This window comes from Cucurbita maxima, unplaced genomic scaffold, assembly GCF_002738345.1.
Source record: "Cucurbita maxima cultivar Rimu unplaced genomic scaffold, Cmax_1.0 Cma_Scf00010, whole genome shotgun sequence".
NCBI classification, from domain to species: Eukaryota; Viridiplantae; Streptophyta; class Magnoliopsida; order Cucurbitales; family Cucurbitaceae; genus Cucurbita; species Cucurbita maxima.
In genome coordinates, this window is record NW_019272026.1 from 1,005,939 (window position 1) to 1,032,175 (window position 26,237).

The following is a 26,237-nucleotide window of genomic DNA, read 5'->3' on the forward strand; positions in this document are numbered from 1 at the left end:
TGGAAGAGCCAATTAGTGTGTGCCATATGTCACTTCGAGGGAGTGTCTACACCCCTCTTAGGTGTGTTCGTACGGGTGCACGGGGAGCATTCTTCTGTGCGTGTAGGCGCGTGAGTCTACCTTTTTACCCCGTTCAGCCTTTGTTTGACTATTTTCGCTCTAATTTCTATACTAACTCTAATTTAACTTAAACTAGGACATACCAAATAAATTTTAAATTTTTTTTTTGGAGCTTCTAACACGCAAAAAACCAAGTTCAAGAAGGCACACATTATCGAAGTAAGTAAACACATGGACTTTAGGCAAGTAATACTTTAGAGGTTGTTATGAGGTGCTAGCATGCAAGCATTCCTTACCTTAGGTTGTTAAAAAATGCATGTTAAAGACTTTGGAGGGGCGTTTTTGGATGAATATGTATTGTATGTATGTTATGAAAAATTACCGTTATACTACTAGGATTATATGTTTTTTTTTAGAAGTGTGTTGTTTTATGTTTTATCCAGAGCTAGAGAGTGAATATGCATGACTAGAATATGAATTGGACAATAAGGATGAGTAAGAACGAACAGAGGCATAGACCTGTGTGCACCCAAAAGGTGGATTAGCTTGAGGAGTTGGTCCTAGACGTCCTGGAAACAAGATACAAGTTTTAAACAGCCTAGATGTCCCTAAGAATCTAGTAGACATCTATGACATCAAAGAAAGCTACCCAATGTCAAAGAACAAAATAGTAGTTCACCTTAAAGATGAGACTTGTTCGGCCGATCCACGATGCTAGAAAAAGGTGAACTACCTCATTCGAATCCAGAGTGGGTCATTGAGCAGTTAAAATATTGTTTGAAACTTCGAGGCGAGAGACGAGGCCCAAACTTTCCATAGTAAAGTCCATAGATACTTACTAGCATAAAAATGCAATGAGAGTCTACAAGTACGTTAGTTACTTACTATTTTTATATTCACTCCTTTCTCTTTTCTTTTTCAAGTGTTCAGAGGCTACCAGTTGAGGTAGAGCGTTCGAGAATTGTTCGGTTACAAAGGAGGTCGTAAAAAGCGTCATTTCGTTCTTGTATTTAAGTCTTTTGTATTTCGTTTTGTAAACTCATTTCCCCGTTTGTAATAAATTTAAATAACACTGTCTTATAATTGAATTTTATTTTATATTTAAATTTTGTGTTGTTTTCTTTATTTCGATTTAAATATTATCAAATTTTCATCTTTTATTTTTAATTGCTTTTGTCTTCATCTTTTCATCTTTTTATTCCCTGTCCGAGATTCGAAACATTAAAAATTAAGTCGTAACATACCTAAAGGGTAAATCTCATCCATTGTGTTTTAATTTCTAATGCGTAATCCCTACTTTTAAATTTTATCTCAAAAATCAAAGGAACGGTTTATGATTCATTATTCATATATAATTCGGTTGATTTCTACTAATGAAATACAAATTCGAAGAACACGATAGTAATCTTAAGTTACCCGATTTTCAATGCAATAGATCACAAGTCACTCATCATTAGCTAATTCGATAATCCTATAAAATTAGTTTCGAGCTCATAAGCATACAATCACATGTCAAATAGATCAATCCTAGCATCTTGGTTCGATGACAACATGACGATCGTTAATATATTAATTGAAGACTGCAATCATTGTTCGAGAAAGTTCCTCGGCTCAGTTTATCTCCTTCCTCTGGCTCAAATTTCATGAAACTCCTCAATTAAAAAGCGTGAAACCGATAAAAATGGATCGAAAAGTAGGCTTTAAACGGTATAAATGAGTAAAAAATATGGTTTAACCAAGCCGACCAGGACCGAATGAGTTGAACCGGTGACGTGATATAAGAATACCTAGGGAAACAAGAATAATATAATATTTTACCCAAAAATCCCTAAATCCAAAAAAATTCTAAGTATAGAAAACTAGAAAAGAAGTAACTATATTAAGGGTTAGTTGAAAAGGAATGGTTGGAAGGACAATAACTGAATTAACCACCTTGAGAATGATGGCCATATCATTGTTTTCCTTCTCCCCATTAAAGCCCTCTCCTTCTTCTCTGCCCTCACTCGGTCGGGCTGGCTCTGGCCTTCTTCTTATACCAATTCCCATCTCGGCCTCCTCCCTGTCCCCGACCCCAGCCCTCTAACCTCGTGTGTGTGTGTGGCTGGCGGGTCGTCACCGCTACTGCCACTCACTTTTTTGTTTCTTTTAAATTTTTTTTTCTTTTGACATGACCCTAATGGACAAGAAACTCTTCCAAAGAATGTCATCATCTCTATCATCATCGTCATCGTGCCCGTCACTCCACGAGTCGGAGGATGAGCTGAAACACATGCCATTGGCACCGCCGCGCCAAAAGAACAAGAAGCGTTTGTCGAAGCAACTTTCAATGTGCGAAACACCGAGGGACCTCGCATGGGAGAAGCGACGACGACAAATGCTCCGCCCAAGGAACGCGTCAACCGATAGAGATGACTTGACTGATGAGGATTGGAATGAGCTCAAAGGTTGTATTGAGCTAGGGTTTGCATTCAAAGAGGAAGATGGTCACAAACTATGTGGTACATTGCCAGCCCTTGACCTTTACTTCGCCGTTAACCGACAGCTTTCTCCAAGTCCGGTGTCTACGCCCCATAGCAGCACCTCGTCGTCATCTCTCGGCGCAAGGTCTTCATCGTTCGAGAGCCCCAAAAGTGAGTCTGAAACATGGAGGGTTTGCAGTCCAGGTATATGAACATAGCTATTGTTAATGTGTTAGGAATCACGAATCTCCATTAATATGAGACCTAAGCGATGAGAGCTTATGCTGATATTACGGAGAGTCGTGTTCATGTAACAAAATAAACTAATTTCGGGTCAATTTTTATGGATTTAGGGGAAGATCCAAAGCAAGTGAAGGCAAAATTGAGACATTGGGCACAAGCTGTGGCATGTTCAGTGATGCAATCATTGGGAGAACATAAAGGGAAATTTTGAGGAAAGATATTGTACAGATCAAAGGAGTAAGAAGGAAAAAATAAATTAAAAAAAAAAAAAAGGAGGCAGAAGGGGTTTGGTTTCGAACCTTGAATTAGGGATTGGTGCAACTTATAAGCTTAAATTAATTCTGCAATTCTCTTGTAGTTTTAACAACAAAAAAGGTGTCTCTCTGGTTTGGAGCTAGCTTATTATATATATGTGAGGGCCAAAGGAGGAGCCAAGAGGCATTTAATGGGAAATTTGGTATATAATTAACTTAGGGGGGAAATATGTTCTTTTTCTTTCTCATTATTTAATGTTCATTGTACTTCTATACAAACATATATATACATATATAACTATATTTTTCTGTGTTCTTACCCGTATCTCACCCGTTTATTCTGTTTTTGCATTTTGATATGTGATCAGGGCTTTAGTTCTTTTTTGTTAGTTTTGAAAATCTTTCTCTAAGATGTCGTGTGTTGGTCGGAACTGATCTAGTGTGATATCCATATTAGTTGGAGAGGAGAACGAAACAACCTTTATAAGGGTGTGGAAATCTTTCCCTAGTAGATGTGTTTTAAATGCCTTGAGTGGAAGCTTGAAGGGGAAAGCCCAAAGAGGACAATATTTACTGGCAGTGGGCTTGAGCTGTTACAAATGGTATTAGAGCCAAACATTGGACTATGTGCCAGCGAAGAGGCTGTTTCCCGAAGGAGGGTAGACACGAGGCGGTTTGCTATAAGGATGTTGGGTTCTGAAGAAAGAAACAAGTGCCAGAGAGAACGCTGGACCTTGAATGGAGGTGGATTGTGATATACCATATTAGTTGGGGAGAAGAATGATACACCTAGTGTGGAAATCTTTCCCTAGCAGACGCGTTTTAAAGCTTTGAGGGGAAGCCCGAAAGTGAAAGTGTCCGCTAACAGTGGACTTGGACCGTTACATCTGGTGAGGGTAATAAAACTGACTCCATCTGTCTCTATGATTTGAGAATAATGTATGCCATATATATCAAATAAATATGTACTCTACATCGATTACAAGTTTAAATTTCACATCGAGCTTAAAAAAAATAAGTATTGTGTAAGTATGTAGATGATTTGTAAAAATGAATATAATCCATCTAGGGATGGATGATGAGATTTGACACAAGTTGCTTATCGGTGATTAAATTTTCAAACTTTTGGTGTGAGATAATCTTGTATTTGGTCCCTACCATTTTAGATTATCTTGCTATATGGTCGGTATCGTATGCGATTATCTCGATATTGGGTCACTACATTGTTGTAAATTTTCTATTTTGAAGTGTTGATTGGTCTCATGTATTGAATCTGAGATTCTTTCCCTTAAGATACATAGACACGATTTGAAGGTCAAATTTCTTTTAGGCTATAAGAATTAGCGGGTCTTAGTCCAGAGAGAAATTTAGTGTGAAACAAAATCACGACAAGATGAATCCTTACTTGAACGTGGTGAATTTGCATGATAGCGATGGTTATGATACACAATGTGACCATACACTTGTTGAAGAGATGAAATACAAGTATAAGTAAATGACTTGCATTGTCTTGTGGGGACTTGCTTTGAGGCGGATGGAAAACTTGTAGAACGATAGAACACTTTCGAAACTTTCGAAGTAAAAAGCATTTAGAGTATTGCTCTATGGTTGAAACTCTCTACCCGCTATCGAATGAGTTGTGTCCATAGATATAAATTTTACTAACAAATCCATCTTCCACTAGCTATCCAAAATTATAACGGAGTTAGAACTCATTTTAGCTTTGTAATTATATATGTACTACTAATTCTCGAATGATTTTTTTTTTTAATGATCCAACTATAAATTAAATCCCTCTAATTTGTAAGAGGACAGGATCTCATTGCTCAAGCCTCTGACCACATTTCCTTTGGGATTTCTTATTAACCCAACTATCTTATTAGTCAACGTTTACACATCTTGGGGTGACCTCCATCCTAGCATAAGGACTTTGCATATTCTCCTCATCATGCATCCTCAGAGAGTGGCCACAATCCTTGCTTCACTTACGTTCGGTATATTTGATGAGAACAATAGTCTAAAGAACCTTGCCCTGAAAGGCCCGTGATTCTCTACCGAATAGGATAATCTATTTGTAATCATAACGTTGGGTATGTTCTTTTTCTTCTTTCAAACTCTGGAAGACTTTTTTGCTAGTTGACATTTTTTTTCTAAATCTATCTAGTATATTTTCCATCGTATTTATAAACGTGAATTAGTTTATTAATTTTTTAAAGTTAACATTTTTGAAATTTTATTAAAGAGTTTTTATGTGGAATTTCATGATAAGATAGATATTTGAATGGTTCGAATCCATCAATAAACGAGGAAGATCGAGACACAAAGTGTTTTAAGCTTTTAGCTTTGATTTTGGAGTTTCTTGAACTTAGGTTTTTAAAATTTTGATGGGTTCTCGAAAGAATATAACACAACTTTATGATTGACAAAGCTGTACTTCTTTATGTAGTAAACAAAACGGTAGGAAAATAATTTTAATTAAAAAAATCAAAAGATAATAGGAAGAAGATAATAATAAAGAAAGTTATGGAAATAAATCAAGAAAATTCATCATTTAGGAGACTACCTCGACCCGAATCAAACACAAGTGCACGACTCTAGAAAGACGACACATGTCAATGTCTGATTGGCTACAAAAAATTTTAGAGAAAACAATACACTGCATAGGACTTGAAGGCTAGCCGGTGCGTGACTCGTGACTCAAATCATTGACCCAACTGCTTGCATCTAGCTCGAGACCCTAGTTTGTTTTACCCTTCTTCGACCTGAATTTTCGACCCAACCTAATAGCCTAAAAACCCATGAGTATAGACAACACTATGCCTGGTGTCACGGTCATGTTTGTCCAAGGCATGTCGCCCATGACCGCATGTTCGTGACATGCTGAAACCTTTGCCTTGTACTACTTTATTGCTTTCTTTTACCGTTTTCATGTTGAATTATTTCTTTCTTGTTTTCTTTAAGAGTATGACGTTTCGGTGATCTCATGACTACGCCTGGTAGACATGAAATGCCTCAAAATGTACTATAAGGGGATACGACTAGTTGTCAACTTCTCCCTACCGATAGTTATATGCAGTAAGCCATTGTTGTTGCCTTTTTGCTTACATTCTCATATAACACAAATCTCTCTCTCTCTTTCTCTCTTGCTTTCAAAACTCTTTTTTCTCAAAATCTCTCTTCCCCACTTTCTGAAATCTTCTCTTGAAATCGAGACTTGAGGTTTGTATTCACGTTTCCTGACCGCAGGCAACGTAACTTGAAGTAGGTTTGACCCACTCAGTGCTGAGAGTGGATGCCACACAATCGCCAAATCCGCTGCCTAGAAACCGCGATTGTGATAGTTGGTATCAGAGCCTAGTTGGCTCCAAAGTGACAGGTAGACATGTCTTCGACTAAATAGTTGAACAAGTCCCACGTCGACAGATTAGTCGAAATAGAAGAACAGATGCAATACTTGCTGGAAGTCCCTGACAGTATTCGATTTCTAGATGAGCGAGTGAAAGAACTTGCTGAAGACCCTCGCCATTTATGTGATAAAAGGTTGGTTGGATGGGTTACACATTCAAGAAATAATGTATCGAATGGAAAACCTAGAAACAAAAACCACAAAGAATGATGGTTTCGAGCGAGGAGACAACTCGACAGGCTCTACTGGCCTAATTGAGGAGCGAGTCGATGGACTAGATAGCTCCCAAAAAGCGATGTTTCAGATGGTCATTGAACTATCTGAAGATGTGAAGGCAGCCCTCGACGTAGTCAGGGTAGAAATAGCGGACATAAGCGCTAGATTAAATGTTGTAGTAAGGGCAGTGGAGAACCAAACCCCTACCCGGAGGACAACATGACCTAACAAGGTTAAACTTTCTGAACCCAAGCCTTTCTTTGGGGCTCAGGATGCCAAGGCCTTATAGAATCACATCTTTGACCTTGAGCAATACTTTAAAGCAACTGACACTGAGACAGAGGAAGAAAAGATCACTGTGACCACCATGCTTCTAGCTGAAGATGCGAAATTGTGGTGGCGATCGAAGTATGTAGATATCCAAGAGGGTCGATGCACAATAGACACTTAGGAAAGACTAAAACAGGACCTTCAGTCTCAATTCTTCCCAAAGAATGTTGAGATCATGGCTAGAAGAAAATTACGTGACCTTAAACACACGAGTAGCATTCAAGAATATGTCCAACTATTCTTGTTACTCATGTTAGACATTCAACAGATGTCTGAGCTAGATATGATCTTCTAGTTCATAGAAGGACTGAAGCCATGGGGAAGTCTAAACTATATGAACACGACATAGAAGATCTCTCCACGGCCTATACTATGGTCGAATGACTGTTTGACTTGAACAACGAACAGTTCCAAGAGGCAAGGCGAAACCAAGCCTCCTCAAGTGGAGGTAATCGCAACCACACCTCTAATCCCTCCAGAATGGGAGGAGGATACAACCGAGGATCGGAGGAGTTCAGACAAGACAACCCCAAAGAGGTCGTCACTACAAGCGATTCAAGCCGCATTAGACGCAGACGCGGATGCAAAATCTGAGGGCGAAGAAGCCGAGAAAGTGCTGAACGTAGAAACACCCCAAATGGGAGCCCTGAAGTTCCTATCCGCACTTCAAAAGAAGACAGTGGAACAAAGAGATCCGATCGCAAAAGGTCTCATGTATGTGGAAGCGTGGGTGAATCACAAGTTGGCCAAGAATACGATGGTCGATTCAGGAGCCACCCACAATTTCATGACCGAGAAAGAAGCGAATCGGCTGAACATCAAATTGCATCGAGACTCGGGAAAGATGAAGGCCATCAATTCTATGGCCTTTGATGGTGTTAATATAACACATGCGGAATCAATTTGGATCTTAGGCACTTTTAGAACATCAATTATAGCAAATAACTAGCATGTTCATAAGTATTAAAACTTAATGAGTTTGAATATTAACCTTTTGTAGTTCAAATTCATTTTTCCTCACGAACTAGTTTCGAACCACCACTAGTGTCTTTTGCACTATCCTCCGGCCTTAGAACGGGATTGTGGAATCCGGTGAGTGACTAAACTTGGAAGGGGTTTTGTAGATATGAAGAGAGTATTTGTGAGAGGTTTTTCTCAAGGTTTTTCACCGAGAAGAAGACATTTTATGTATTATGATCACTCTATTTATAGAATCATGTTTGCATGTTCATGCAAATTTGAGATCACCAAATATTGACACTAAAAATTCCACTCAAATGTTTGGTATTATTTGGCAAGCATGCAAGTTTGGTTAAACCAAATTTTGACACCTCAAAATTCCACTGACATGGATTTTTTTCATTAAATGAAGTCAACATTTTGACTTTTTTTCATTTTGATTCAACAATCAATTTGAATTATTAATTTCAAATTAAGGTAATATGAAATGATTAATTAAACTATTTAATTAATATTTAATATTAATTCAAATGTCAATCCCCATCCCAATTAATTCGGACACATATTTAATTAAGATATTTAAATCTTATTTAAATATCTCAGATTCTCTCTTTTTGTTTAATTCGTAAATAAAACAAAAATGTGATTAAATATATCGTATATATGGAGTGCATTCTCCCTAATTTGAATTCGAACACTTCGAACTCATTCGTCACACTGTTCTATGGTTTAGTTCGATATGAGCTAACAAAGAGACCTAATGGACCTATAGATCATGGGCTCCAAAGATCCAAGATTAACCGGTTAAACTCATTAACCTTATTAACCAACATTCGTTAACTACTAGAACATTCCACTATAGCCTAGTAGTTGCACTCCCCTCACTATAGATATATTTCTGTTCATTTGATATAACCATGATTAGTAAGTCGATCCTTCACAGGTTGTTCGTAGAGTTGGGTCAATTTACCGTTTTACGCCTGAAGTTACTTCTTGTTTCTTATATCTCACTGATCCTCTAATGAACAATTGGTTTGTGATTCAACAAGTAAACCGAATCCCTCTCAGGCCAATGAGAGGGTGGGGCCCCTTGTTCAAGACCTGGAGTCAGTACTTAAGGGAATTACCTCTCTTCTATCCCTAAAAGTGGGTAGGAGTGAATTTCATCTTGCAACCCACGTCCCCAGCCATTTACCCCGTCTTACCCCTGAAATGTGAGGCCTATTGAGTCGGCGAACTTGAGCCACTCTCACCCATGCAAATCTAAGGATAATTCCAAATAAACAGGGGTTCATGGTTAGCTCAAGATTAAGATCGAGTTACCTAGGTCATTGAATGAAAAGAAAATCAGTCTCAATAGTAAACGTCATTATAAAGTGAGAGTGATTTTCTTCATGGTCCAATCTTATGCAATACTCATTGCATAGGACGCCCCCACTCACATGTCTCCACATGTACAATTTTAGTGATCACATTATTTATAAAAGTGAGCCGCATCCATAGTGTCCCCAAAATAAGGTACTCAGCCTTATCCTTATACTATAGATAATTTTGACTATATACTTGAACTTGATCAACTCTTATGTCTCTACATATAGTTCAAGTAATCATACTATAGCCAGAGTGTTCTTAGTTTATTGGATTTAGATTAATGATCGTAAGTTCACTTTATTCAATAACAATCTTTACTGAATAAACAACAATAATAGCTTTATTGAAAATAGAATATGTTTTTGTTTACAAACTATGAGTTTTAGGACATAAAACCCAACAGCCTTATCGATTCTCGGAATAACGAGGAAGACGACACTTAAGTTGGGAACATGAAGTAGTTTGGTGGACTTTGTAATCGTCAAAATGGATGACTTTGATGTGGTACTCGAGATGGAATTCCTTTTGGAACATAAGGTGACCCCTATACCCTTGGCCAATTGCCTAGTCATAATAGGGTCAACTCCAACTGTTGTTCAGACACGCATCAAACAGCCCAATGGAATCAAGATGATTTCGACGCTCCAACTTAAACATGGTCTTGCACGTAATGAACCAACGTTCATGGCCATTCCAATGGTGGAAATTGAAAGTATGGTTGACATTGTTCCCGTAGAAATAAAGCGTGTACTAGAAGAGTATTGCAAAGTAAGAGTATACCAAAAACTTTACCACCTCGTCGAAGCATAGACCACGAGATTGAACTAATACTAGGGTTGAGACCCCAACAAAGAACTCTTATAGAATGGCTCCACTCGAGTTAGTGGAGCTACGAAAGTAGCTGGATGAACTACTTACTGTTGGATTCATCAGACCTCCAAAAGCCCCTATGGAACCTTAGTATTATTTCAGAAGAAGAGAAGGATGGGAGTCTTCGCCTATGCATAGTCTACCGTACCCTAAACAAAATCACTGTCAGGAATAAATACCCTCTACCCATCATTACCGACTTGTTCGATCGACTACATGGCGCAAAGTATTTCTTGAAACTTGACCTAAGGTTGGGATATTATCAAGTTAGGATTGCTGAGAGAGATGTGCCTAAAACGACTTGCGTCACTAGATATGGGGCCTTTGAATTCCTAGTCATGCCTTTTGGGTTGACTAATGCCCCGGTCATATTCTGCACCTTGATGAACCAAATCCATGAGTATCTCGATAAGTTTGTGGTAGTCTCTTTGGACGACATAGTGGTCTACAGCTCCACCATGGAAGAGCATGAACACCCCCTGCGATTAGTTTTTGAAAAGTTGAGTGAACACCAACTATATGTATAAAGGGAAAAATGCGCGTTTGCACAATAGCGAATCAACTTCCTTGGACATGTAATAGAAGTAGACAAGGTAGGTATGGAAGAGGAGAAAGTCAAAGTCATCAAGGAGTGGAAGACGCTCTCCTCAGTGACAAAAGTGCGCTCTTTCCTTGGGTTGGCAAATTACTATTGGGGATTCGTGGAAAGATTCTCAAAGTGCGCAGAGCCCTTGACCAAACTACTAAAGAAGGGAAATAAGTGGAGCTAGATTTCACAATGTCAAAAAGCCTGTGACAACTTTAAGAATGCCATGATGGTAGTACCAGTTTTAGGGATTGTCGATGTGACGAAACCTTTTGAAGTCGAGACGGATGCCTCAGGCTTCGCATTAGGGGGTGTCCTACTGCAGGAGGGACACCCCATTGCATATGAGAGTCGAAAGCTAAACGATGCAGAAAGAAGGTACGCATCATCCGAGAAAGAAATGCTGGTAGTGGTCCACTGTTTACGATCTTGGAGACAATACCTCCTTGAAGCCAAATTTGTAGTCAAGATAGACAACAGCTCCATATGTCACTTCTTTGATCACCCAAGTTATCGCTAAAGCAAGCGCGTTGGCAGGAATGCGTGGCCGAATTTGACTTCCACTTCGAACACATGCCAGGTAAAGCAAACCAAGCTACAAACGCCCTAAAGTCAAAAGAGCGAGCATGCGGTTCTATGCATGTTAGCTCATCTACAAGCAAGTAATTTAAGTGGAACGATACGGAAAAGTATCGAGGAACACCTAGCCAAAGACTCGACCGCTCAAGCCATCATGCAGTTAGCCAGAGAGGGGAAGACTCATCAGTTTTGGGTCGAAGACAATTTACTCTTCACCAAAGGAAATCATCTCTACGTCCCTCGTTCGGGAAACTTGAGGAGACTCCTTCTAAAAGAATGCCATGACACACCATGGGCGGGTCACAACGGGTGACAGAGAACCTATGTCCTCCTAAAAAGAGGTACTATTAGCCGAACCTCCGTGATGATGCGGTATAGTTCACAAAGACCTGTATTATCTGCCAACAAGACAATGTTGAAAGAAACAAAATTTCAGGACTACTAGAATCTCTACCAATCTCGTCCCAACCGTGGGAAAGTATTTCTCTAGACTTCATCACACACCTCCCCAAGGTAGGAGAAATGGAGTCCATCTTGGTCATCATTGACAGATTCTCCAAATATGTCACATTTATCCCAACCCGCAAGTCATGCTCGGCCGAAGTGACCGCACAATTATTTTTCCGACACGTAGTCAAGTTGTGGGGTATTCCCACCAACATTGTCAGCAATCACGATACGAGATTCATAGGGACCTTCTGGACAGAATTGTTCAAGCTATTGGGGTCGAGCCTAAACGTCTCTTCGAGTTATCACCCCCAAACTGATGGACAAACAGAAAGGTTCAACAGTATGCTTGAGGAGTTCTTACGTCATTTTATCGATGCGCGACAGAAGAATTGGGTTCATATGCTCGATGTTGCTCAGTTTAGCTTCAATTGCCAACAAAACTCGTCGACTGGGAAAACTTCTTTTGAAATAGTATGCGGCAGACAACCACTGATGCACCATGTCATTGACCACCCTTATGCTGGGAGAAGCCCTCAAGCGTACAACTTCACCAAAGAGTGGAAGCAAACCTTCGAAATAGCACTAGCGTACTTAGAGAAAGCGTCCAGAAGAATGAAGAAGGGGGTAGATTGTAAACGAAGAGCATTAGAGTTTCAAGCGGGTGACCAAGTCATGATCAAGCTGAGATTAGAACAATTTAGATTTCGGGGGAATCGATACCAGCGACTAGTGCGAAAATATGAGGGACCAATTGAGGTCATCGAGAAAGTCGGAAGGACTTCATATCGTCTCCAACTACCTACATGGATGAGAATTCACCCTATCATCCATGTAAGCAACCTCAAACCATACCATCCAGACGACGACGACCAACAACGCAACCAAGTGACACGACCATTAGTAACGGTGAAGTACTCGAGTAAGAAGGAAGTAGAAGAGATTTTGGTCAAGCGAACCCATCGCATTGGCAAACCTAAGCGCAACTTACAGGAATTTTTAGACAAGTGGAAAGGACTTCCAAAAGAAGAAATCAGTTGGGAACGTGCTGATGACCTGAAGACAGCCGCACCTCAGATTGTAGAGTTCGAAGAAATGAGACGGTTAACAGGGACATCAACCAATTAAGTGGGGGAAGATGTCATGGTCATGCTTGTCCAAGGCATGTCACCCATGGCCACATGCTCGTGACACGCCGAAACCTTTTCCTTGTACTACTTTATTGCTTTCTTTTACCGCTTTCATGTTGCATTATTTCTTTCTTGTTTTGTTTAAGAGTATGATGTTTCGACGATGTCATAGCTACGCCTGGTAGATATGAAATGCCTCAAAATGTACTATAGGGGGATACGACTAGTTGTCAACCTCCCCCTACCCGATAGTTATAGTAGTAAGTCGTTGTTGTTGCCTTTTTGCTTACATTCCCATATAACACCAATCTCTCTCCCTCTTGCTTTCAAAACTCTTTTTTTCCAAAACCTCTCTTCCCTACTTTCTAAAATCTTATCTTGAAATCGAGACCTGAGGTTTGTATTCACGTTGCCTGACCACAGGCAACGTAACTCGAAATAGGGTTGACCTACTCAGTACTGAGAGTGGGTGCCGCACAATCGCCAAATCCGCTACCTAGAAATCGCAATTGTGACACCCGACATGCGCCCATAAAATTGCACGTAAGAGTCTTCTATTGTTCATGACAATGCACGTGAGGTCTGTTTATACCCTGTTCGACTCCTGTTTGTCAATTTTTATTTGAATTATTACCTACCAAATAAATTTCAAAAAAATTGATGCCCCTAACTCACAAACAAGCTAGCTCGGGAAGGCACGCATCACTCAAGTATGTCTCTCAAGTAATACTTGTAAGGAACACTAAGATGTGCTAGCTGACGTACCATTAATGAGAATTAAATCTTAGAGTTAGATTATAATTTCTTAAGTTTAAAAACTTTAGACGTGTAAAGTCAAATTTAACCTAACCAAAATTTAAAAAACCCATCATTGCTATTTGCTAATGCAAAAGCCCTAATTCGAAGTTTATTTGCAAAATGGGGCAAAACTGAGAGACGAGCTTTTCACTTCACTTTCACCTTTCACTTACAATCGCTTAAATAACTCGGCATTCGGTCAAGATCGAGCTCAGGGAGGTTGTGGAGGAGTTCTGCTACGGTCGAGAGATCGGCGGGACCGGGAAAGATGGCCGATAACCTCTTCGAAGGGCTTCCACCGCCGATTTCAGCGATAGACCCTTCGCCGGAGACCCAACTATATGACGCAAACACCACTCAGAATCGGCCCTCCGATCCGTCTCCTAATCCCCCTGCTTCTTCTTCTTCATGCCCTCCGCCGGTCATCAAGAGCGCCCTCAAGCGCCCGAAGACTGCCCTGGAACCCAATCCCACAGGTCTCCTCCTGTTCTCCTTCTAAATCGCTTCGATTTTGATTTTATTTCATCCTTGGCTCTATATTTCATTGAACTCTATGCTTCTTAGGGGATTTTTAATTCTCGGATCTCTCTTTTAGTTCTTTGAAGTAGAAATAATTAAGGAATAGGAATTGGGCATACGGAGCTGGAGCTATTTGATTAGGATTTGAAAATTAAAGGATGAAAGGGGAGTTGTAAGGATTTCTTAGTGAGAATTTTTGTATGATTTTTCATCTGGTCTCTAACATCGTTCATATGCTTCAATTATAGGTTTAATGAAAATTTAGCATCCAAACTTGGATGGTTGTGTCTATTAAGTCCATAAAGTTTAAAAGTTCTTATTGTGTTCTTGAACTTTGAATTTGGATTCTATACAGTCCCTATGCGATATGACTGAATTTGAGAAATTTAGGTTGCTTTCATGGGTATACAAATGACAAAAGAGTATCATGTCATCATTTATTTAACAGTAGGACTACAAAGAATCACAGTTCTAATGTTAATACAGGAACATGGTACAAACTTTTTAAGTTTAGGAACTAAATAGACACCATTTATAATTTAACTTAAATTCAATATGTTTTTGTATGAACTTTGGTAGAAACTGAAGTATGGAGTATGGTTTTCAGCTACAGCACCGGCACCGGGAAAGCGTTTAAGGTTCAAAACCACCACAGATGCCTCAGAGGCCCAAGTTATGGAGGCTATGCAGAAGATAGCTTCACATATTAAGAACCCCACCAAGTTTGGTAAGGCTGCAAAACTTGCCATACAGCTCATTCAGGCGGGAAGCGTGAAGGCAGCTACGAGTGATCATTTCTTTGCCATACTTGAAGCTGCCATGTCCATGTCTTCATCCACTCCTTGTACTGATCCCTCGGTACGAGGAGATTATCATGCATTGTTCTCAGCTGCACAATCTACAATGGAAGTATGATGATCATATTTTAAGTTTTACAGTTGATGTAATGATATTTTCTGAGTCTGTTTCTCTAAATGAGATTTTAATTTTCTAACAATGGTTTCTTATTTTAATTTTCTAACAATGGTTTCTTATTTTAATTTTCTAACAAGGTTTCTTATTTTAATTTTCAGTGCCTCAACAAAAAGCAGAAGAACCAGTTATCAACCTGGACGATTCAGGCTGTAGTGGCAAATGATTTGTTGACAGATGACAGTTTTGTGGTCCGACTCTCCTCTTTTATCCACGTTTTTTTTAAGCACGTACTGAATGAATCTACGTTTACTGTTATCGAGTTTAATTAGTACTGCAAATTTCTCAAAATTTTGTTTTCGAAAAATCTATGAACATACTTTAGATTCTAAACTTCTTGGGTTAGTAATATGCTCCACACTTCATAAATGTCCGAAATTGAGTCTAGGGTTCAACGATTGTACTCACTTTTATTATTTACCATACTTGTTTAATCAAAGCCACTGCTCCTTTTGGATGTGATTGATGCTATATGAGGATATAAAACGTTAATGTACATGGGTTTTCTTTCTTTAGTTTATCACTTCTAGAAACGCTTCAAAAATCTTAGCGTAATTTTAAAAGGTTCTCATATAACGTCTTTTTTTAAAAGGATTTTATGAAATGGCTTTCTTTTTAAGGTTTTAAAATGTGGATATGAAAAATGGTTTTGGAAATAGATTAGAAAACAAAGAAAATGTATGAGATGTCATATTGGTTGGAGAGGGGAACAAAACATTATGTAGAAACCTCTCCTTAACAGACGCATTTTAAAACCTTGAGGAGAAGCCCAGAAAGGAAAGCCCAAAGAGGACAGTATCTGCTAGTAGTGGGCTTGGGCTGTTATAAATGATATCAAAGCGCACACCACGGCGGTGTGCCAACAAGGACGTTGGGCCCCAAGGGGGTGGGTTGTAAGATCCCACATCGGTTAGAGAAGGGAACGAAACATTCCTTGAATGGGGACTTTGATTCTTGTTGGTTATTTTGACCATTGTACTATTTTTGTTCTTGGAACATCAATTTTCCTTTTTTTCATGCTTGACTTTATGAACCATGTAGTTTTCAAAGACAGCAACACAAATAAAAGAAGCCATCTCTAATCTTCCAGTTGCTACTAAGGAGGACGACGTTGAGGAAGCTGAAGCACTTAAAGTTCACGAAGAGAACACAGATGATGAACATCAGAAAAAGGAAAATGCTGCTCCAGCCAAAGAGAAAAGCCAGGAAGAATCCGACCCGTTTGGACTCGAAGCTTTTCTGCCTGGTTCATTGAAGAAAGGTGAGAGGGCAAAGGGAAAAAATGATGTGGAATCCAAGATTAGACAGGATGAAGAAGTGGAGGCTAAGAGTTTTCTCAAAGCACAAAGAGAAGCCTTAACTAGTTGTTTAGAAATTGCTGCTCATCGGTATAAAATTCCATGGTACAATCTGCACTGACTACAATGCTATAGCACAGTTCCTTGTGTTGTTGTGAAACTAACTTATACCTTCTCCCTTTAGGTGTCAAACTGTCATTGATATCTTAGTGAAGCATGCCTTTGATAATGTTATGAGGTTCACATCACAGCAACGGGACGCGATTGGGAAATTGTGGGCTTCAGTGAGGGAACAACAAAATCGTAGGAAACAAGGAAAATCAGTCTCGGGTAAGCTCGATGTAAATGGATTTGAATGGCTGCAACAGAAATACGCCAATGAGAAGATCAGCATTCGACATTCTGTTGGGGCTAGTGGCGATCGAAAAGCACAACAGTGGCTTGGTTGACAAATTGATCAAGGTTTTTCCTTTGATGTTTGCTCATAACAAAAAAAATTTCCTTTGATGTTTGCTCATAACAAAAAAATATGTACCTTAATTGTATTGTTGAAATTAATACGTACATGACCGCAATTTGGAATCTTATCTTACCAGTAGCCTAGACAAGAACAATATCCTTCACTAAAGTGATGAAATCGGTTTCGATCTCGGACTATTATTGTTCGTCCATAGATTTTCGATAGTAGTTTTGTTGCAGCATGACAGTCATCGCAAATCCTCAGATTCTTAATGATTCGGATGGGCGTACCCGGGGCTGTACTTATGAGTCCAAATGCCATGGCTAGTTTCTCACTATGGTAACTGAGTGCAGATTCCTTCTCTTCGTCTTCTACGTTTAACAAAACTGCAGATGTGTTCGGTGCGTATCCCGCCTCTCTCAATTTGATGCACATTTCGGTCACCATTTCATGTACTTTTCTTGCTTGTGTGCATGTCTTATCTCCAGATCTGAAGTGATGAACTGAGCCATTTACCTCAGTCCAGCTGAGTCCCGGTTCTTTCTTCATCCCTAAATGGCTCATTGATTCTCTAATGCTCGTTACATTAGTCCATCTCTTTTCGGATGCATAGATGTTTGACTTAAGAACTCTATACCCACAGTTTTCTGGGTCCAATTCAAGAATCTTTCTTGCAGCCACCTTCCCCAAGGGCAGATTCTTATGTAGCTTACATGCAGCTAGCAGCGCACCCCATATAATTGTGTTGGGCCTCATGGGCATGTTTTCAATGATGCTGTGAGCTGCGTCGAGACGTTTAGCTCGACCAAGAAGATCCACCAAGCATCCATAGTGCTCGATCTTTGGAACTATTCCAAATTCATGAACCATTCTGTCAAAATGCTTCATTCCCTCCCCTACCAATCCAGAATGACTACAAGCGTGAAAAACAGAAATGAATGTGATATCATTAGGTTCAACACCATGACATTCCATATCTGAAAAGAGTTCTAAAGCTTCTTTTCCACAACCATGGATTGAGAATCCAGCCATCATTGCATTCCACATGTGAATGTCCCGTTGTGTGGCTTCATCGAACAGGCTACGAGCAGTTTTAAGATCTCCACATTTTGCATACATGTTGATGAGAGCTGTTTCTAAAACGATGTCTACTTCGACACCATGATGGATTATGTAAGCATGAGTCCACCTACCAAGGTCAAGGGCTCCAACCTCTGCACATAAAGAAAGTAGGCTAACCATTGTTACCTTATTTGGTTTCACCTCACTGTCTAACATCTTAAGGAAGAGGCTAAAAGCTTGATCGATGCAACTCGTGTGTGCGTAAGCTGATATCAAAGCACTCCAAATCTTGACATCTTTTTCGTCGACGACATTGAAAAGAGCTCTGGCATATGCAACTTGCCCACACTTTCCATACATGTCTATGAGAGCAGTGGTCAAAGTCAGAGACATCCCAAACCCATTCCTTAACAGATAGGAGTGCAACCACTTGCCCAAATCCAAGGCTCCCACAAAGCCACACTCTGTTATCAAACTTAGTAAAGTGATCTCATTAGGAACTATGTTTTCTTCAAGCATTCTACTAAAATTCTTTGCCCCTTCAACAAACCTGCAACTGCGAATACAACCCGCTATCAACGCCGTCCAAGAAACGACGTTTCTCTGAGATAACCCATTGAAAAGCCTCATTGCTGATGCCAAATTGTCGCCCTTGCAGTACATATCAATCAACGCAGTCGTCAAAGGAAGTTCGATTCTCTCCTTACCAACATTTCTCACAACGTAACCATGAATCGCCCTCCCGGACTTCATATCCGAGAGCTCCCCAAACACACCAATCATGCTAATCAAAGCAACATCACTAAGCTTCACTCCCACAAAATGCATCTCTCGAACGAGCCTATATGCTTCACCGAACGATTTGCTCCGCACGTAGCACCCAAGCATAGTACTCCAAGAGACAACATCTCTGTCAGGCATTTTATCAAACACCAAGCAAGCAGAAACCAAACTCCCACATTTCTCATACATGTTCATCAAAGCATTGCACACAAAAACGTCCGATACGAACCCGTTCTTAACCGCGAAACCGTGCACTTCCCTACCCAAATTTGTAGAGGAAGCTTGAGCACAGGCTTTGAGAAGTGAAGGAACAATGAAGTTGTCAACTGCAGCAGCATCAGTGGTGCGCATATGGTGATACAAGTTGAAGGCTGCTTGTGGGCGGTGGTTGTCGGTGTAAGATGAAATGAGGAGATTGAAATTGGCTTCAGGGGTGAAATTGGATCGAGAGAAGAAATTGTGAGGGTTACGGAATTGGGTTTTGATGAAATGGGCATGGATTTGGTGGGTCTGTTGGAGATTCAAATGGGAGTGGCCGGAGCCTGACGGAGAGGCGGCGGAGAGAATCAGTTGGTCCATTTACGCCCTTTGCCTTCCACATCTGCGCCTCCTCACCAAAATATCTCTATTTCCTCCATCCAAAATATCATCTCTTACAAAGAGCTTTTGGATTTGCAATTCAAAAAAATAATAAATAAAATAAAGAAATAATTCGATATAACTCATTTTTAAGAATTACAAATGATTTGATTGAGATGGTTACGGGACACATGTGAATGAGTTTAATATTTTTATTTGGAACTAGAGGATATAAATATGAATGCTTGTCAAATTTTGTATCAATAAAACACTAGACGGACGCTCCACTGTACCATATGATTGTTCACCAAAATGACGTCTACTCGAAGTGCATTGAAATTGTGTGTGTCATAATGAGGGTGAACGTTCCAAGACGAGTGTTTTTGGCTACTTCTTTTGAAATGAGTTTTTTAAGGATAGTATCGGGTGGTACGGGTGTGTCAGTATTGCACTCCAGCCCACGTGTCGAAGGTTAGATTATGCAATCGCTATTCGGTATGGTATCCGTAAATGATATGACATGGGTACGAGAGAGTCCGCCAATCTAAAATTTCGAGTTAGGGTAAAAGATTTGTTCAACACAACTCAACTAGAACTCGTTAATCCAAATATACAATTTTCATTTTCTTAGGGTAAAAAAAGAATTAGTAGCAACTTATGGGGAATGTATCACAAATTGAAAAGTATAAGGATGGGATTGCAAATTTTCATGTCTTTTCTAAAACCCCAAAACCCTAATCTCTGCTCCTCTTTATAAGCAACAGAGAGCTCTAGTTTCTCCATCGGATTCTCCATTCCCATACTTCACTGCTTCATAGGTACATTCTCTCGTCTTCATCGTTTACTTTTCGGTTGAAGTTTTTCCCTAGAATTCCATATTCTTCGTTCTTCCAAAGCACATATCGAAGGCTTTCAGGTTCATTGTATGACTGCCTGCTGAGCTCAAAATTTGTGCGACATTGTTTCCTCGTCGTATGCTCTCACTGCACGTCCTTTTGAGTTTATAGACCGATTTCGTGTCTGACCTCTACTGGATTTGGGAGCGACGACGAACATTTTCTGATCTGTCTTTCGCCTTTCATTGATTTTGATTGAGGCTCTTTTTTTTCCTGACTTTTTATTGTTTACTAGGGCGTGAGATGTATGGAGATTCTAGATATTGTTTCTGTTTTAAATTTTTTCTTCCTTGTCAATGTGATTCATATTGTTAGTGCTTCTTGAGTGTCATAAGTTACATGTTGGCTTAGATTGTAGTTCATTTTCTTCTTGTCTCCTGAGAAATTAGTAAGAAAACGGCTAATGTCAATGCTTTGTGAAATTTTTTAATGCACTGTCAAGATTACGAGGTGTTTTCTGGAGAATGATATGTGAAAGACAGTTTTTTAAGTAAATTTAGGTCTGAAGAATCTAATCTGAAATTGCGTGTTTAAGACATTCATTCAAATAAATTATGTTTAGTACATAATTATCGTGTTTTGGAGACACGCCGTTTTCAATTATGACTTATTTGTGTATACTTAGATTAAGAACTTATTAACAGCTGTGCCAACTCGTCATTACTCTTACAATCATCCTATCTTAATCATTAACAGAGCCCAATTTGAAGTTCAGGTGCAGCAGAGAACAATGTCCAATCCAAAAGTGTTCTTCGACATTTTGATTGGGAAGATGAAAGCAGGGCGGATTGTTATGGAGCTGTTTGCAGACACAACGCCAAAAACTGCAGAGAATTTCCGAGCCCTCTGCACCGGAGAGAAGGGGATGGGAAGATCAGGGAAGCTATTGCACTACAAAGGCTCAACATTCCACCGTATAATCCCCAACTTCATGTGCCAAGGAGGAGATTTCACAAAGGGTAATGGAACAGGAGGAGAATCTATCTATGGCTTGAAATTTGCAGATGAGAACTTCAAGATGAAACACACCGGACCCGGAGTCCTTTCGATGGCGAATGCGGGACCGAACACCAATGGTTCTCAGTTCTTCATTTGCACTGAGAAGACTCCATGGCTGGATGGGAAGCATGTTGTGTTTGGGAAAGTTGTGGATGGTTATAGTGTGGTAAAGGCGATGGAGAATGTGGGTTCAGACAGTGGGAGTACTAAGCAAACAGTTGTGATTGAGGACTGTGGGCAGGTAGCTGAGAGTTGAAGGTATGAATTTTGTTACAAAATTCACTTCACTTCCAATTCTCGAAAATAATGCTCTTCTTGCAGTGTCCCATCTAAATTAAACTCTCATGACTCCAATTTACTCATAGTTATGTTAAGTAATATTAAGAGTCATATTGCTTGAGCATCAAAGTTTGTATGTGGTATTTTTAATGAAGTGAATAATAGACGATGTTATTTTTTTTTTCCTACTTCACAATTTGTCTGAATTATTTAATAAAAACATAATGGAAATTAAACCGTAATTATTTAATAAGAACTTAATGGAAAGTCTCATTCACATTTTTTCACGACCCATGCATCTATGATGTCATCCTATGTCTCGAGACAACTTAGCCATCATGGCTTGCTCGGACATGTTTATCGAGAACTAACCCTGTATCAATCATATCAGCCCAGAACATCCCAAACATCTATGCATCCAAATTCTATTAGGATATGAACTCTCCTGTGTCCATGTCATGTCGTTTATGGACTCTGTATCGGATAGTGCGTCCATATATCAAATGGGTTGGGGCGTAATGTTGGTATGCCCATGTTATCTAACACTATCCTTGAAAATCCATTTTGAAAGAAGTTGTCATGGACGCTCAGCCATATCTAACATACATATGTACCATGGAGTAACTTAGGGCACAAAGCTCATGGGTGGTGGAGTTGTATGATCGGGCCTCAAGCCACATTTGACAGAAGTGCACAAAAAACAAATTGAATGAAAGCAATGTTACAAACTTTTAGACTCAATAAAGAGGTAGAATTCCATGTGATTGTTCTAGATGTGAGGTGTGAGGTGTTGGCTCAACCCATTGGTTAGCGTTGTTGGAGTTGTTCTCTGGCCTGTCCATTCCAAGGAGGGAGTTGGGTCATGGGCTTTGGTCGAAGGCCCAGTGTCTATTGTCTTTAGAGGTTGGAGGAAACCGCATGAGGCTGGCTTCACAGAGCAGCGTAACCTTCCGCTCCTGTCGGTGGAAGGATAGCAGGCCAGTTCTCCTAGGCTCGATATTAACCTCTGGGTAGTCCTCAGCCTGACATTACACTTTTTTCTTTTTTTTAGATGTTCGATAGGTTTTTCATCTCCAATAATCCCGCATTGACAGATTTGAAATTAGATGTAGTGTGAGCTTGTAACCCATATGGGGGCAACAAAGTGGTTGGAGGTTGGCTCAACCGTTCTCTGGCCTGTCCATTCCAAGGAGGGAGTTGGTTCATGGGCTTTGGTCGAAGGCCAGTGTCCATTGTCTTTAGAGTTGGAGGAAACCACGTGAGGCTAGCTTCACAGAGCAGCTTAATTTTCCGCTCCTATCGGTGGAAGGACAACATGCCAGTTCTTCTAGGCCCGATATTATCTTCTGGGTAGTCCTCACATACCTTTTTTTTTTTTTTTTCAAAATGTTTGAAGAAGTGAGATTGATAGGTTTTTCATCTACAACAATCCCACATTGATAGATTTAAAATTGGATGTAGTCTTCATAAAGTAGCCATTGGGAAAAGCATATCGCCGAGCTTGGTAATGTGAGCTTGTAACCCATATGGGGGCAACAAAGTGGTTGGAGGTTGGCTCAACCCATTGGTTAGGGTTGTTGGAGTTGTTCTCTGGCCTGTCCATTCCAAGGAGGGAGTTGGGTCATGGGCTTTGGTCGAAGGCCCAGTGTCTATTGTCTTTAGAGGTTGGAGGAAACCGCGTGAGGCTGGCTTCACAGAGCAGCGTAACCTTCCGCTCCTGTCGGTGGAAGGATAGCAGGCCAGTTCTCCTAGGCTCGATATTAACCTCTGGGTAGTCCTCAGCCTGACATTACACTTTTTTCTTTTTTTTAGATGTTCGATAGGTTTTTCATCTCCAATAATCCCGCATTGACAGATTTGAAATTAGATGTAGTGTGAGCTTGTAACCCATATGGGGGCAACAAAGTGGTTGGAGGTTGGCTCAACCGTTCTCTGGCCTGTCCATTCCAAGGAGGGAGTTGGTTCATGGGCTTTGGTCGAAGGCCAGTGTCCATTGTCTTTAGAGTTGGAGGAAACCACGTGAGGCTAGCTTCACAGAGCAGCTTAATTTTCCGCTCCTATCGGTGGAAGGACAGCATGCCAGTTCTTCTAGGCCCGATATTATCTTCTGGGTAGTCCTCACATACCTTTTTTTTTTTTTTTTCAAAATGTTTGAAGAAGTGAGATTGATAGGTTTTTCATCTACAACAATCCCACATTGATAGATTTAAAATTGGATGTAGTCTTCATAAAGTAGCCATTGGGAAAAGCATATCGCCGAGCTTGGTAATGTGAGCTTGTAACCCATATGGGGGCAACAAAGTGGTTGGAGGTTGGCTCAATCCATTGGTTAGGGTTGTTGGAGTTGTTCTCTGGCCTGTCCATTCCAAGGAGGGAGTTGGGTCATGGGCTTTGGTCGAAGGCCCAGTGTCTATTGTCTTTAGAGGTTGGAGGAAACCGCGTGAGGCTGGCTTCACAGAGCAGCGTAACCTTCCGCTCCTGTTGGTGGAGGATAGCAGGCCAGTTCTCCTAGGCTCGATATTAACCTCTGGGTAGTCCTCAGCCTGACATTACACTTTTTTCTTTTTTTTAGATGTTCGATAGGTTTTTCATCTCCAATAAGCCCGCATTGACAGATTTGAAATTAGATGTAGTGTGAGCTTGTAACCCATATGGGGGCAACAAAGTGGTTGGAGGTTGGCTCAACCGTTCTCTGGCCTGTCCATTCCAAGGAGGGAGTTGGTTCATGGGCTTTGGTCGAAGGCCAGTGTCCATTGTCTTTAGAGGTTGGAGGAAACCGCGTGAGGCTGGCTTCACAGAGCAGCGTAACCTTCCGCTCCTGTCGGTGGAAGGATAGCAGGCCAGTTCTCCTAGGCTCGATATTAACCTCTGGGTAGTCCTCAGCCTGACATTACACTTTTTTCTTTTTTTTAGATGTTCGATAGGTTTTTCATCTCCAATAATCCCGCATTGACAGATTTGAAATTAGATGTAGTGTGAGCTTGTAACCCATATGGGGGCAACAAAGTGGTTGGAGGTTGGCTCAACCGTTCTCTGGCCTGTCCATTCCAAGGAGGGAGTTGGGTCATGGGCTTTGGTCGAAGGCCCAGTGTCTATTGTCTTTAGAGGTTGGAGGAAACCGCGTGAGGCTGGCTTCACAGAGCAGCGTAACCTTCCGCTCCTGTCGGTGGAAGGATAGCAGGCCAGTTCTCCTAGGCTCGATATTAACCTCTGGGCAGTCCTCAGCCTGACATTACACTTTTTTCTTTTTTTTAGATGTTCGATAGGTTTTTCATCTCCAATAATCCCGCATTGACAGATTTGAAATTAGATTTAGTGTGAGCTTGTAACCCATATGGGGGCAACAAAGTGGTTGGAGGTTGGCTCAACCGTTCTCTGGCCTGTCCATTCCAAGGAGGGAGTTGGTTCATGGGCTTTGGTCGAAGGCCAGTGTCCATTGTCTTTAGAGTTGGAGGAAACCACGTGAGGCTAGCTTCACAGAGCAGCTTAATTTTCCGCTCCTATCGGTGGAAGGACAGCATGCCAGTTCTTCTAGGCCCGATATTATCTTCTGGGTAGTCCTCACATACCTTTTTTTTTTTTTTTTCAAAATGTTTGAAGAAGTGAGATTGATAGGTTTTTCATCTACAACAATCCCACATTGATAGATTTAAAATTGGATGTAGTCTTCATAAAGTAGCCATTGGGAAAAGCATATCGCCGAGCTTGGTAATGTGAGCTTGTAACCCATATGGGGGCAACAAAGTGGTTGGAGGTTGGCTCAACCCATTGGTTAGGGTTGTTGGAGTTGTTCTCTGGCCTGTCCATTCCAAGGAGGGAGTTGGGTCATGGGCTTTGGTCGAAGGCCCAGTGTCTATTGTCTTTAGAGGTTGGAGGAAACCGCGTGAGGCTGGCTTCACAGAGCAGCGTAACCTTCCGCTCCTGTCGGTGGAAGGATAGCAGGCCAGTTCTCCTAGGCTCGATATTAACCTCTGGGTAGTCCTCAGCCTGACATTACACTTTTTTCTTTTTTTTAGATGTTCGATAGGTTTTTCATCTCCAATAATCCCGCATTGACAGATTTGAAATTAGATGTAGTGTGAGCTTGTAACCCATATGGGGGCAACAAAGTGGTTGGAGGTTGGCTCAACCGTTCTCTGGCCTGTCCATTCCAAGGAGGGAGTTGGTTCATGGGCTTTGGTCGAAGGCCAGTGTCCATTGTCTTTAGAGTTGGAGGAAACCACGTGAGGCTAGCTTCACAGAGCAGCTTAATTTTCCGCTCCTATCGGTGGAAGGACAGCATGCCAGTTCTTCTAGGCCCGATATTATCTTCTGGGTAGTCCTCACATACCTTTTTTTTTTTTTTTTCAAAATGTTTGAAGAAGTGAGATTGATAGGTTTTTCATCTACAACAATCCCACATTGATAGATTTAAAATTGGATGTAGTCTTCATAAAGTAGCCATTGGGAAAAGCATATCGCCGAGCTTGGTAATGTGAGCTTGTAACCCATATGGGGGCAACAAAGTGGTTGGAGGTTGGCTCAACCCATTGGTTAGGGTTGTTGGAGTTGTTCTCTGGCCTGTCCATTCCAAGGAGGGAGTTGGGTCATGGGCTTTGGTCGAAGGCCCAGTGTCTATTGTCTTTAGAGGTTGGAGGAAACCGCGTGAGGCTGGCTTCACAGAGCAGCGTAACCTTCCGCT

General features: G+C 40.6%; 4 protein-coding genes and 1 long non-coding RNA gene across 8 annotated transcripts; 3 read left to right on the forward strand and 2 right to left on the reverse strand.

Moving 5' to 3' along the window:
* The first annotated feature begins 2,150 nt into the window (after positions 1 to 2,150).
* LOC111485003 lies at positions 2,151 to 2,973 on the forward strand. The gene is made up of 2 exons (XM_023131697.1): positions 2,151 to 2,723; positions 2,873 to 2,973. The coding sequence occupies exons 1-2, from the start codon at positions 2,228 to 2,230 to the stop codon at positions 2,971 to 2,973; spliced, it is 597 nt and encodes a 198-aa protein (XP_022987465.1). The 5' UTR covers positions 2,151 to 2,227.
* Positions 2,974 to 3,470: 497 nt separating this feature from the next.
* LOC111485551 lies at positions 3,471 to 16,075 on the reverse strand. Its single transcript, XR_002718687.1, has 3 exons — positions 16,065 to 16,075; positions 7,398 to 7,402; positions 3,471 to 3,694 (listed from the first exon to the last, which is right to left on the reverse strand). It is a non-coding gene; the product is annotated as an uncharacterized LOC111485551 (long non-coding RNA).
* LOC111485467 lies at positions 13,818 to 17,109 on the forward strand. Of its 3 annotated transcripts, XM_023132364.1 has the most exons (6): positions 13,818 to 14,188; positions 14,833 to 15,137; positions 15,302 to 15,391; positions 16,242 to 16,603; positions 16,683 to 16,994; positions 17,025 to 17,109. In XM_023132364.1, exons 1-5 carry the CDS (start codon positions 13,978 to 13,980, stop codon positions 16,945 to 16,947), a joined length of 1,233 nt encoding a protein of 410 aa, XP_022988132.1. In that variant the 5' UTR covers positions 13,818 to 13,977; the 3' UTR covers positions 16,948 to 16,994; positions 17,025 to 17,109. The 3 variants fall into 3 exon arrangements, with proteins under 3 accessions (XP_022988132.1, XP_022988130.1, XP_022988133.1); XM_023132362.1 differs by having other exon boundaries at positions 16,683 to 17,085; XM_023132365.1 differs by having other exon boundaries at positions 13,819 to 14,185; positions 14,836 to 15,137; positions 16,683 to 17,085.
* On the reverse strand, positions 17,065 to 19,423 carry LOC111485395 (pentatricopeptide repeat-containing protein At4g21065-like). The gene has a single exon (XM_023132261.1). It carries the CDS (start codon positions 19,380 to 19,382, stop codon positions 17,088 to 17,090), a length of 2,295 nt encoding a protein of 764 aa, XP_022988029.1. The 5' UTR covers positions 19,383 to 19,423; the 3' UTR covers positions 17,065 to 17,087.
* Positions 19,424 to 20,090: 667 nt separating this feature from the next.
* On the forward strand, positions 20,091 to 21,747 carry LOC111485527 (peptidyl-prolyl cis-trans isomerase CYP19-3-like). Of its 2 annotated transcripts, none has more exons than XM_023132457.1 (2): positions 20,091 to 20,200; positions 20,975 to 21,747. In XM_023132457.1, the coding sequence occupies exon 2, from the start codon at positions 21,009 to 21,011 to the stop codon at positions 21,531 to 21,533; it is 525 nt and encodes a 174-aa protein (XP_022988225.1). In that variant the 5' UTR covers positions 20,091 to 20,200; positions 20,975 to 21,008; the 3' UTR covers positions 21,534 to 21,747. The 2 variants fall into 2 exon arrangements, with proteins under 2 accessions (XP_022988225.1, XP_022988226.1); XM_023132458.1 differs by having other exon boundaries at positions 20,107 to 20,200; positions 20,994 to 21,747.
* The last annotated feature ends 4,490 nt before the right edge of the window (positions 21,748 to 26,237 follow it).